The 13,779-nt window shown below is 46.5% G+C and overlaps 1 protein-coding gene across 4 annotated transcripts in view; it reads left to right on the top strand.

Moving 5' to 3' along the window:
• The window catches only part of LOC122940139 (alpha-2-macroglobulin-like), a 196,390-nt gene that overhangs the window by 101,851 nt on the left and 80,760 nt on the right, over window positions 1-13,779 (top strand). For all 4 annotated transcript variants that reach the window (XM_044296528.1, XM_044296526.1, XM_044296529.1 and 1 more), the window contains exons 18-19: window positions 6,241-6,394; window positions 8,169-8,394. In XM_044296528.1, the coding sequence (XP_044152463.1) occupies window positions 6,241-6,394; window positions 8,169-8,394 (380 nt within the window). The remainder of the gene's footprint in view (window positions 1-6,240; window positions 6,395-8,168; window positions 8,395-13,779) is intronic.

Below are 13,779 nucleotides of genomic sequence, written 5' to 3'. Positions count from 1 at the left end.
GGGTCTCTATCAGCAGCTATGTTACTGGCTCCAACCCCTACTTCTCCTCCTCCTCCGCCGCCTCCTCCTCCACTTCCACCTCCAGCAGCAGTCAGCCATCAGCTAGCTGGAAGCAGTGTAGCACAGCTGTGGGTAAGCGTCAACAGGCCGTGCTGAAGTTGATCTGCTTAGGAGACAAACAGCACACCGCCGCAGAGCTGTGGCAGGGTATAAGGGACCATACCAAGCTGTGGCTCTCGCCACTTAACCTACAACCATGCATGGTTGTGTCTGACAATGGCCGTAGCTTGGTGGCAGCTTTGGAGCTTGGCAACCTGACACACATCCCATGCCTAGACCACGTCTTAAACTTAGTGGTTCAGCGGTTTATCAAAACCTACCCCAATTTGCCAGAGCTACTAGTGAAGCCGCGCCGCATGTGTGCCCATTTCCGCAAATCGTCCACAGCTTCAGCCAGTCTGTCACATGTTGGCCAGGCTTTGTGAGCAGCAGAGGGCAATTGTGGAATACCAGCTACAGCATGGTCATCGCCTTTCGAGTCAACTGACACTATTCACAAGCGACGAATGGGCATTGATGTCAGACCTCTGTGAGGTTTTAAAAAACTTTGATGAATCCACACAGATGGTTAGTGGCGATAACGCTATTAACAGCATAACCATCCCACTGCTGTGTGTAGTCAAACGATTGCTGCTCACAATTAAGGACGACGCTCTGAATGTGGCAGACAAGGAAATGGGGAAGGACATTACACAGGGTGATAGCAAGACCACCCACAGTTTGTCTTCTCAGCGCGAATTGGACCATTAAGAGGAGGAGCTGGAGACAGTTGCCTCTGCTACAGAGGGTAGTACCCATGGAACTTTAATTCCATCTGTTCAACGTGGATGGGCAGAAGAGGAGGAGGAGGATGTGGAGATGGAGAGTCATCCTGATGTCGACATCAACATCTTGCCTGTTGGTACTCTGGCATACATGGCTGACTTCATGTTAGGCTGCCTTTCCCGCGACCCTTGCGTTCTACGCATTTTAGACAACACGGATTACTGGGTGTTCACCCTTCTCTTCCCCCACTACAAAAATAACTTCTCATCTCTCATTCCTGTGGTGGAGAGGACGAGTAAAACGGTGCAATACCAGAAGGTACTTGTTGAGAGATTGCTACAAAATTTTCCATCTGACAACGCTGGTGGCAGAGTCCATACTTCCTGAGGCAACCGAGGAAGGGAGACAAGAGGAACACACAGCAGTTCCAACAAAGGCAGGGTAATACTCTCCAAGGCATGGGACACTTTCATGACACCCCACCAGCAACCTCACCCTGAAGCGTGGTATAAGGAGGGAAAAGTTTTGGAAGATGGTAAAGGAGTACATAGCAGACCGTGTCAGCGTCCTAAATAATCCTTCAGTGCCTTACAACTACTAGGTGTTCAAGCTAGACACGTGACACGAACTTGTGCTCTACGCCTTGGAGGTGCTGGCCTGCCCTGCCGCCAGCGTTTTGTCTGAGCGTGTATTTAGTGCTGCTGGTGGCATTAGAACAGATAAGCTTATCCGAATGTTTTACAGAGTGTGCTCATCTGCAGGCACTAGCATATAATGTTTTAGAGTGTCAGCTTACCGGCAGGCACTCGCATATAATGTTTTAGAGCAGGGATGCTCAACCTGCGGCCCTCCAGCTGTTCTAAAACTACAACTCCCATCATGCCTGGGCAGCCTACAGCTATCAGCCTACAGCAGTGCATGGTGGGTTTTTGTAGTTTTACAACAGCTGGAGGGCTGCAAGTTGAGCATCCCTGTTTTAGAGCATCTGCTCACCAGCAGGCACTCGCATATAATGTTTTAGAGCGTCAGCTCACCAGCAGGCACTCGCATATAATGTTTTACAGGGTCAGCTCACCAGCAGGCCCTAGCCACTAATGTTTTAGGGGGTCAGCTCAGCAGCAGGCCCTCGCATATAATGTTTTACATGGTAAACTCAACTGCAGGCCCTCACCTAAAATCTTTTACAGGGTCAGCTCACCTTCTGATGACGACAGCAAAGTCTTGCCTGTTGGTACTCTGGCACACATGGCTGACTTTATTGGGCTGCCTTTCCCGCGACCCTCGCGTTATATGCATTTTAGAGAACACAGATTACTGGTTGTTCACCCTTCTCGACCCCCGCTACAAAGAGAACTTCTCATCTCTCATTCCTCTAGTGAAGAGGACAAAACAGTGCTATACCAGAAGGTCCTTGTTGAAAAATTGCTCCAAAGTTGATAGGGCAGACATCCAAATGGATCGCCGCCGTCACGGGAACATGCGATCGCCTAGAAGTTTTCTAGAGTCAAGAAAGCGGCAGCAGGCCCTCACCTACAAGTCCAGTCTCAGTAGCCAAGAGTCTGGTCAACACAACCCTCACCATGATGGCACACTGGGTGAACGTTATGTAGGCCGGGAGCAAGTTGGCTGCTGGCACCAGACTTGCCCTCCAATAGAACCTCGTTAACGGAAAGTGTACTCATTCCAAAAACAGGGCCGCCAAGGAGTGCTGTATTGTTATTTATCATCACTACCTCCCCGAGTCGGGAGTGGGTAATTGCCGCGTGCCTGCTGCCTTCCTTGGATGCTTGTGCTTTAATAACTTGACCCACCCTCTCTGGGTGGTTCACAAATAGGAAAAAAAAGGGAGCAAGGCAACAACAGCCAATCAGATTTCAGCCATCGATCTCCCTTGGATGTGGTATCCCTTTCTCAAGCTCCCTTTCTGGCATCGAACCCTCATTCCCCGTTACCCGTGATCACCATGGTAGGCGCAGAAAAGAACATCGAAAGTTGATAGGGCAGACATCCAAATGGATTGTCGCCGTCACGGGGACGTGCAATCGCCCAGAGGTTATCTAGAGTCACAAATGCGGCAGCAGGCCCTCGCCCCTAAGGTTTTAGATGGTCAGATCAGCAGGCCCTTGCTCCTAATGTTTTTGAGGGTCACCAGCAGGCTATCAATCATAATTTTTCAAGGGTGTTTATGATGCCCTCCTTTATGTGTAACAAAGGGTGTTTTGGCAGCCCTTGTAATTCCTTGTAATTTTTGGCAGCCCTTTCACTTAGTGCATAGGCTTTATGAGTGTAGGAGTCCCACTACCCGAACAATTGTACCACAATGTGAATGAGGCCCTCTTTTATGTGATATGCAGGCTGTTTCGGAGTACCTCTTGCTTGTAATTTTTTGCAGCACTTGCACTTTATATACAATTGAATATACAGGAAAGAATGTTTCCTAACAATTTTTCCTGTAAAATAGATTTTGGGGGGGGGGGGGGGGGGGTTTGTGTGTATTTTTGTCAGTCTGTAAAAGTGGCGTACAACTCGGACAACATCGTTCCCAGCAGTGACCTGGGAGTCCAAGATGCATCCAGACATCGTCCCCATGCTGTTCCCGATCCATTTTGGTGGTGTTTCTGTCACTTTCTGACCTTTTCCAATGGACCAGGCACCCTACCCTCTTCAGAGCAGGGGGTGCCTGGTTGTCTCCAATTGACTTCCATTATACTCGGGTGCTCGGCCAAGCACACGAATATAGCAATGTGTTCGGCCCGAACACCCGAATACTTTGGTGCTCGATCATCACTAGTAATAATACCAAAGCTTGTTTGAATAAATAGTGAGCTACCAATAGGAAAGAGTGCCAACCTATACTGACATACAATGCTGCTCTGCATTTCTGGGAAACAAATATGCATATTGGCATATGTTCTGAGTGCATCACAGACAGGCATACTGTTCTTTTCTTCTTTGTTTTTGGTTTTTGTTGATAAACAGCTAATTTGAATATCTTTCCAAGATACCCAAAGGTATGCAAATTAGCTTTCCTTCTAAAAAGAAAAGAACACTAAGGCCCCTTTCACACGAGCGAGTATTCCGCGCCGGTGCGATGCGTGAGTTGAACGCATTGCACCCGCACTGAATCCTGACCCATTCATTTCTATGGGGCTGTTCACATGAGCGGTGATTTTCACGCATCACTTATGCGTTGCGTGAAAATCGCAGCATGCTCCTTTTTGTGCGTTGCGGTGCAATAATCCACGCAACGCAGGCCCCATAGAAGTGAATGGGGTTGCGTGAAAATCGCAAGCATCCGCAAGCAAGTGCGGATGCGGTGCGATTTTCACGCATGGGTTCTAGGTGACAGTCTATTCACTGTATTATTTTCCCTTATAACATGGTTATAAGGGAAAATAATAGCATTCTGACTACAAAATGCATAGTATAATAGTGCTGGAAGGGTTAAAAAAATAAAAAAAGTTAACTCACCTTATCCTCTTGTTCGCGTAGTTCGTTCCCGGTCTGTTCTTTGCTAGCTGTGGGCTTGGGCTAAAGGACCTGTGGTGATGTCAGATCACATGCTCCATCACCATGGTGATGGACCATGTGATTGGAGCATGTGATCTGACGTCACCACAGGTCATTCAGCCCAAGCCCACAGCTAGCAAAGAACAGACCGGGAACGAACTACGCGAACAAGAGGATAAGGTGAGTTAACTTTTTTATTTTTTCAACCCTTCCAGCACTATTGTACTATGCATTCTGTAGTCAGAATGCTATTATTTTCCCTTATAACCATGTTATAAGGGAAAATAATACAATCTTCAGAACATCAATCCCAAGCCCGAACTTCTGTGAAGAAGTTCGGGTTTGGGTGCCAAACATGCCCGATTTTTCTCACGCGAGTGCAAAACGCATGACAATGTTTTGCACTCGCGCGGAAAAATTGCGCATTTTCCTGCAACGCACCCGGCTCTTATCCGGGCAAAAAACATGACGCCCGTGTGAAAGAGGCCTAAGGCTTTCTGATGCCAGCAGAAGTAAGATATGCTAGTTTGCATATATTTTCCCAGAAATACAGAGCAGCGTTAGCTGGACTACAATACTACACATGCATACTAGGCCTAATGGGAAAGAGTACCCCCAAAACCCCACAAAGATCACTCAGCTAACTAGGGTTATTTTCCCTTTAGACACTTGTTTTTTCTTTTTTTTTTTTTTTTCTTTTTCCTTTTGGAAGAAGACTTGCACATATCATTCAGAAAAGCGTAACACAGGGACACAGTATTCTTTTCTGTTTGGAAGGAGTATTGGCGTGCATGTTCCATTTCTAGTGCAATATATTCTTTCGCTCTCAAAATTTGGGGCTGGTGGCAATGTCCTAAACTGACCCGATATTGGTCGGATGTTTTTGAATAAATATCGAGTTTATGCCCTCCTACACCAGAGATAGCCTTGTTAGATCTGGGTTTAATAGTTCTACTAGAAATATATAGGTGATTAAAAAGATATTAACCGCAGCTAGGATTTTAATAGCTAAAAACTGGAAAAGCCATAAAATTTCAGCAAAATAAGAATTAATACAAAAGTTTAATAGTTACCATCAGATAGAAATATTTATGGATAAGGGCTCATGCACATGACCGTTGTTTTGGTCCGCAGATTTTGCAGCTTAGATGCGGACCCATTCACTTCAATGGAGCCACAAAAGATGCGGACAGCACAGTAGTCCCGCAGCCGCCCGATGCTCACAGTATCATAGTAACCTTTGATGCTGTGCGCTCCCGTGTGCACGATGTATGACGCTACGGGACATATGGCCCGCTCTCGGAGGGCATACGGTCGTGTGCATAAGCCCTAAGAATGTGAAAAATCTACTATTTAAATGGTCATGTTGGCTAGAAATGGTTTAAGTGGATTATAGAGTAGATATGGTAATGGACGCCCCCCCCCCCCCCCATAGAAGTGCTATTTCTACCATTTCTCCATTTCCTACTTCCTCCTACTCCCTTTCTCATTTTCTACTCCTTTTCCTTTTTTCTCTTCTGTTTATGCTTTTTCTTCTTTTTCCTTTCTATTTTGCAGTTCTCACACTGTGACCATATCATGACTTATAGGGATGTATTATGCAACGATAATTAGTGATTGTAATGCCCAGTATTACTGTATAACAAATAGTATGTATTGTTATAATTTTCATTAAATAAATAATTTAAAAAAATTGGGTCTCTTACCATCTGATCTTTCTGGAACAAATTTTTAACCAATTCACTTATCTCTAATCTGGTCCATGGGTTTTATTTTTACAGGATCCATAGTGAATATGGCCCCTGCATGAGTCCATTACGTGACATATTAACTACAGTTCCCACTACCTACATTCTTTTCATTCATTTTTCTAAATTGCTCATTGTCAATAATTTTTTTCCTTAGACTATGAAGATATTGTGCTGAATGCATGGATTACGGAGGAGAAGAAGGATTTTGTCCCGATAAAGAAATCAAACATAATTCCTGTCAAAAAGCCGAAGTCAGTGATAAGACATTATTTCCCTGAAACATGGATTTGGAAACTGGAAGCTGTCGGGTAATGCACCTTCATCCGACTATTTGGCTACTGCAGGGGAGGAAATAAAGACATTCCTCTGTTTTTTAACCCTAACCAAATATTTGGAAATTGGCTTTTGTTGCAACTACAAGGAATTGACAGACTGTGACAGACTTTCTAATAATTGCTTGTAACTCTATATCTGTGCAAACGCTTGAGAGGAAGACTGTTAGAGGTGGTTGATGTTGTTGCTTTGTCAAATAATTTTGTGACTGGCTAGCACCCACATATAACTTGTTAAAGGGGTACAGTAGTGCACTGCACATTATAACCCCATACTCCATGCCCCAGACGCTGATCTCCTTCTGTTCCCAACGTGAAAACTCTGCATTGTCATGCATCCACCACTAGAAGGAGTTCACTACAAAATACATTTTACAGCTTCCTTGGTAACTGTATAAATTCCTATGCACTGAGCGCCCCCTAGTGGTGGCTTCAGACAATTAGTTTTACAAATACACTATGGGCCAGATTTATCATTAGCTCAAGTCAAAATAATGGAGTGAAAATGTCGCACATTTTTGCGCAATCACTAAAACTGCGCAAAAATGTGCAACTTTTATTGGCTCTGCGCTACGCTCACCAGTTTTCTGAAAGTGGGCGTGTTTTCTTGTGCAAATGAATCTCAAGACAGATTTACTATTGCGACAATTTAAAAAAGTCTCAAAATTTTTTGCAATTTCACTCCAGTGAGGACCATGTTTATCTTATGCGACTTTTTAATAGAACATGCAACTTTTTTTATTAAAGACGTGAGACTTTTGTAAAGCCGCTTACTGAGGGATAAACTGCTACCGTCAAACCACATTTATCACAGTATTAGGGCTCATGCACACGACCGTTGTTGTGTTCTGTTCCGCAAAATGGGGTTCCATTGTTCCGTGATCCGTTTCCGTTTTTGTTTCCGTGTGTCTTCCTTGATTTTTGGAGGACCACTAGACATAAAGGAAAGTAAAAAAAAAAGTCTAAGACAGGTTTGCCATGCAAATGATAGGAAAAAAACGGACGCGGACGCGGATTACAATCTTGTGTGCCTCTGTGTTTTTTAGCGGTCCAATTGACTTGAATGGGTCCGCGAACAGTTTTCGCTAAAATAATAGGACAGGTTATATTTTTTTTATGGACTGGAACCACGGATCACGAACGCGGATGGCAAACGGTGCATTAGCCGAGTTTTCAACTGACCCATTGAAAGTCAATGGGTCCACAGAAAATCACGAAAAACAGCACAACGGACATGGAATAAAACAACGGTCGTGTGCATGAGGCCTTAAAGGACCATTAATAAATCTGAATCAGCCAAAAGTGACTTTGGACATATGTAAACGTGGAGTAAGATGTAAGTGTAATGTATGGAGCTGAATGGGGGATATTGATCCATGTATTTATGCCCGTTGTACATTGAGAAAAATGGTGTTCAGAATGAGCTCCATATTTATGAATAACATGCTTCACTTCAGGTAAAATGGGTGAGATAGAGAGTGACTTTATATTGCAATTATTTATTTGTTTATGTATTTGTGTTTGTTTTGTAATTGTCCGAAACTTTGCACTCTATGAAAAACTCTGGGAGTGTTTCCTTCATCATTTTACAAAACTTGGTGCAGGGGGGGAGGGGAGTCCACACTGAGCTCTACTATGGAGCCCTATTATTTCTGTTTTATTTCCCTAAGAATAATTCACACATTTTAGCCCTTTACTTATTTCTACAATAATAATTTCCTGTTATTTCTTTCCAATCTGCTTGGATTAGGGACTCTGGGATTGGCATTCTCCATGACACAGCTCCTGACACCATCACAGACTGGCATGGTGGGGCTTTTTGTATGGGTCCTGGAGGTTTTGGGCTGGCTTCGCCTGTACCTTTTCGAGTTTTCCAACCTTTCTTTGTGGACATCACTTTGCCATATTCAGTGATCAGAGGAGAAACTTTCACTCTTAAATCCACAGTTTTTAACTATTTGAAACAGTGTATAAAGGTAAAAACCAACATGTTCTGTCATATAATAATAAGCAGCAGGTTTAATGTTTATAAATGCTGCTGGAAGGAGCATTGCCATTAATGTGGCTAGGATGAGAGGCAGGTGGAGTAGACAGATGCCTAAGGCTCCATTGGGGAGCACATTTTTGGCATTAAAGGGGTTATCCAACTCCTATAATGACCCCCCTAATGCCTGGGCTCCTCATATAAGTTATACTTACCCAGCTCCCCAGCACCCGCATTGTTCCTGATCGCCGCACGGACGTCGCTGCATCTGGATCAAAACATCCTGCAATGGGGGGAGCAGCCAATAGCAGGCCGCGACAAGAACGAACCTCCCTAGCGTCACCCGCGATGCTAGTGAGGCTTATACCCGTCGCGTCTTGCTATTGGCTGATCCCCCTTCGCTGGATGTTTTGATCTGAACGACGGAGAGATACAGCGGCAGCCGTGCGGAAATCAGAAGCAATGCGGGTGCCAGGAGTGGGGTAACCCCTTACATTTCTAACAAATAGTGATGTCATGGTACAGTGATAACAAATACAATGGTGTCATATATAGGGAAAATGCAGTAATTTTTCAATATGGAGATAATAAACATAGTGATGTCACAGTACAGAGAAAATAAACACAGTGATGGCACAGTACAGAGATAATAAACACACAGTAATGTCATGGTACAGGGATAATGTACAGTACAGACCAAAAGTTTGGACACACCTTCTCATTCAAAGAGTTTTCTTTATTTTCATGACTATGAAAATTGTAGATTCACACTGAAGGCATCAAAACTATCAATTAACACATGTGGAATTATATACATAACAAAAAAGTGTGAAACAACTGAAAATATGTCATATTCTAGGTTCTTCAAAGTAGCCACCTTTTGCTTTGATTACTGCTTTGCACACTCTTGGCATTCTCTTGATGAGCTTCAAGAGGTAGTCACTAGAGTTGAGCGAACACCTGGATGTTCGGGTTCGAGAAGTTCGGCCGAACATCCCGGAAATGTTCGGGTTCGGGATCCGAACCCGATCCGAACTTCGCCCCGAACCCGAACCCCATTGAAGTCAATGGGGACCCGAACTTTTCGGCACTAAAACGGCTGTAAAACAGCCCAGGAAAGGGCTAGAGGGCTGCAAAAGGCAGCAACATGTAGGTAAATCCCCTGCAAACAAATGTGGATAGGGAAATTAATTAAAATAAAAATTAAATAAATAAAAATTAACCAAAATCAATTGGAGAGAGGTTCCATAGCAGAGAATCTGGCTTCCCGTCACCCACCACTGGAACAGTCCATTCTCAGATATTTAGGCCCCGGCACCCAGGCAGAGGAGAGAGGTCCCGTAACAGACAATCTGGCTTCATGTCAGCAGAGAATCAGTCTTCATGTCATAGCAGAGAATCAGGCTTCACGTCACCCACCACTGTAAGAGTCCATTTTCATAAATTTAGGCCCAGCACCCAGGCAGAGGAGAGAGGTCCCGTAACAGAGGATCTGGCTTCATGTCAGCAGAGAATCAGTCTGCATGTCATAGCAGAGAATCAGGCTTCACGTCAGCCACCACTGCAACAGTCCATTGTCATAAATTTAGGCCCAGCACCCAGGCAGAGGAGAGAGGTCCCGTAACAGAGGATCTGGCTTCATGTCAGCAGAGAATCAGTCTGCATGTCATAGCAGAGAATCAGGCTTCACGTCAGCCACCACTGCAACAGTCCATTGTCATAAATTTAGGCCCAGCACCCAGGCAGAGGAGAGAGGTCCCGTAACAGACAATCTGGCTTCATGTCAGCAGAGAATTAGTCTGCATGTCATAGCAGAGAATGAGGCTTCACGTCAGCCACCACTGCAACAGTCCATTGGCATATATTTAGGCCTAGCACACAGGCAGAGGAGAGAGGTCCCGTAACAGACAATCTGGCTTCATGTCAGCAGAGAATCAGTCTGCATGTCATAGCAGAGAATGAGGCTTCACGTCACCCACCACTGCAACAGTCCATTGGCATATATTTAGGCCTAGCACACAGGCAGAGCAGAGAGGTCCCGTAACAGACAATCTGGCTTCATGACAGCAGAGAATCAGTCTGCATGTCATAGCAGAGAATGAGGCTTCACGTCACCCACCACTGCAACAGTCCATTGGCATATATTTAGGCCTAGCACACAGGCAGAGCAGAGAGGTCCCGTAACAGACAATCTGGCTTCATGTCAGCAGAGAATCAGTCTGCATGTCATAGCAGAGAATGAGGCTTCACGTCACCCACCACTGCAACAGTCCATTGGCATATATTTAGGCCTAGCACACAGGCAGAGCAGAGAGGTCCCGTAACAGACAATCTGGCTTCATGTCAGCAGAGAATCAGTCTGCATGTCATAGCAGAGAATGAGGCTTCACGTCACCCACCACTGCAACAGTCCATTGGCATATATTTAGGCCTAGCACACAGGCAGAGCAGAGAGGTCCCGTAACAGACAATCTGGCTTCATGACAGCAGAGAATCAGTCTGCATGTCATAGCAGAGAATGAGGCTTCACGTCACCCACCACTGCAACAGTCCATTGGCATATATTTAGGCCTAGCACACAGGCAGAGCAGAGAGGTCCCGTAACAGACGATCTGGCTTCATGTCAGCAGAGAATCAGTCTGCATGTCATAGCAGAGAATGAGGCTTCACGTCACCCACCACTGCAACAGTCCATTGGCATATATTTAGGCCTAGCACACAGGCAGAGCAGAGAGGTCCCGTAACAGACAATCTGGCTTCATGACAGCAGAGAATCAGTCTGCATGTCATAGCAGAGAATGAGGCTTCACGTCACCCACCACTGCAACAGTCCATTGGCATATATTTAGGCCTAGCACACAGGCAGAGCAGAGAGGTCCCGTAACAGACAATCTGGCTTCATGTCAGCAGAGAATCAGTCTGCATGTCATAGCAGAGAATGAGGCTTCACGTCACCCACCACTGCAACAGTCCATTGGCATATATTTAGGCCTAGCACACAGGCAGAGCAGAGAGGTCCCGTAACAGACGATCTGGCTTCATGTCAGCAGAGAATCAGTCTGCATGTCATAGCAGAGAATGAGGCTTCACGTCACCCACCACTGCAACAGTCCATTGGCATATATTTAGGCCTAGCACACAGGCAGAGCAGAGAGGTCCCGTAACAGACAATCTGGCTTCATGTCAGCAGAGAATCAGTCTGCATGTCATAGCAGAGAATGAGGCTTCACGTCACCCACCACTGCAACAGTCCATTGGCATATATTTAGGCCTAGCACACAGGCAGAGCAGAGAGGTCCCGTAACAGACGATCTGGCTTCATGTCAGCAGAGAATCAGTCTGCATGTCATAGCAGAGAATGAGGCTTCACGTCACCCACCACTGCAACAGTCCATTGGCATATATTTAGGCCTAGCACACAGGCAGAGCAGAGAGGTCCCGTAACAGACAATCTGGCTTCATGTCAGCAGAGAATCAGTCTGCATGTCATAGCAAAGAATCAGGCTTCACGTCAGCCACCACTGCAACAGTCCATTGTCATAAATTTAGGCCCAGCACCCAGGCAGAGGAGAGAGGTCCCGTAACAGACAATCTGGCTTCATGTCAGCAGAGAATTAGTCTGCATGTCATAGCAGAGAATCAGGCTTCATGTCAGCCACCACTGCAACAGTCCATTGGCATATATTTAGGCCTAGCACACAGGCAGAGGAGAGGTTCATTCAACTTTGGGTAGCCTCGCAATATAATGGTAAAATGAAAATAAAAATAGGATTGAATGAGGAAGTGCCCTGGAGTCCAATAATATATGGTTATGGGGAGGTAGTTAATGTCTAATCTGGACAAGGGACGGACAGGTCCTGTGGGATCCATGCCTGGTTCATTTTTATGAACGTCAGCTTGTCCACATTGGCTGTAGACAGGCAGCTGCGTTTGTCTGTAATGACGCCCCCTGCCGTGCTGAATACACGTTCAGACAAAACGCTGGCTGCCGGGCAGGCCAGCACCTCCAAGGCATAAAAGGCTAGCTCTGGCCACGTGGACAATTTAGAGACCCAGAAGTTGAATGGGGCCGAACCATCAGTCAGTACGTGGAGGGGTGTGCACACGTACTGGTCCACCATGTTAGTGAAATGTTGCCTCCTGCTAACACGTTGCGTATCAGGTGGTGGTGCAGTTAGCTGTGGCGTGTTGACAAAAGTTTTCCACATCTCTGCCATGCTAACCCTGCCCTCAGAGGAGCTGGCCGTGACACAGCTGCCTTGGCGACCTCTTGCTCCTCCTCTGCCTTGGCCTTGGGCTTCCACTTGTTCCCCTGTGACATTTGGGAATGCTCTCAGTAGCGCGTCTACCAACGTGCGCTTGTACTCGCGCATCTTCCTATCACGCTCCAGTGCAGGAAGTAAGGTGGGCACATTGTCTTTGTAGCGTGGATCCAGCAGGGTGGCAACCCAGTAGTCCGCACAGGTTAAAATGTGGGCAACTCTGCTGTCGTTGCGCAGGCACTGCAGCATGTAGTCGCTCATGTGTGCCAGGCTGCCCAGGGGTAAGGACAAGCTGTCCTCTGTGGGAGGCGTATCGTCATCGTCCTGCCTTTCCCCCCAGCCACGCACCAGTGATGGACCCGAGCTGCGTTGGGTGCCACCCCGCTGTGACCATGCTTCATCCTCATCCTCCTCCACCTCCTCCTCATCCTCGTCCTCCTCGTCCTCCAGTAGTGGGCCCTGGCTGGCCACATTTGTACCTGGCCTCTGCTGTTGCCAAAAACCTCCCTCTGAGTCACTTCGAAGAGACTGGCCTGAAAGTGCTAAAAATGACCCCTCTTCCTCCTCCTCCTCCTCCTCCTCCTGGGCCACCTCCTCTTCCATCATCGCCCTAAGTGTTTTCTCAAGGAGACATAGAAGTGGTATTGTAACGCTGATAACGGTGTCATCGCCACTGGCCATGTTGGTGGAGTACTCGAAACAGCGCAACAGGGCACACAGGTCTCGCATGGAGGCCCAGTCATTGGTGGTGAAGTGGTGCTGTTCTGTAGTGCGACTGACCCGTGCGTGCTGCAGCTGAAACTCCACTATGGCCTGCTGCTGCTCGCACAGTCTGTCCAGCATGTGCAAGGTGGAGTTCCACCTGGTGGGCACGTCGCATATGAGGCGGTGAGCGGGAAGGCCGAAGTTACGCTGTAGCGCAGACAGGCGAGCAGCAGCAGGATGTGAACGCCGGAAGCGCGAACAGACGGCCCGCACTTTATGCAGCAGCTCTGACATGTCGGGGTAGTTGTGAATGAACTTCTGCACCACCAAATTCAGCACATGCGCCAAGCAAGGGATGTGCGTCAAATTGGCTAGTCCCAGAGCTGCAACGAGATTTCGCCCATTATCAC

Source organism: Bufo gargarizans, chromosome 6 (genome assembly GCF_014858855.1).
Source record: "Bufo gargarizans isolate SCDJY-AF-19 chromosome 6, ASM1485885v1, whole genome shotgun sequence".
Taxonomy (NCBI): domain Eukaryota; kingdom Metazoa; phylum Chordata; class Amphibia; order Anura; family Bufonidae; genus Bufo; species Bufo gargarizans.
Note: the sequence above shows the minus strand (reverse complement) of the source record. Positions and strands in the feature narration are given on the sequence as shown.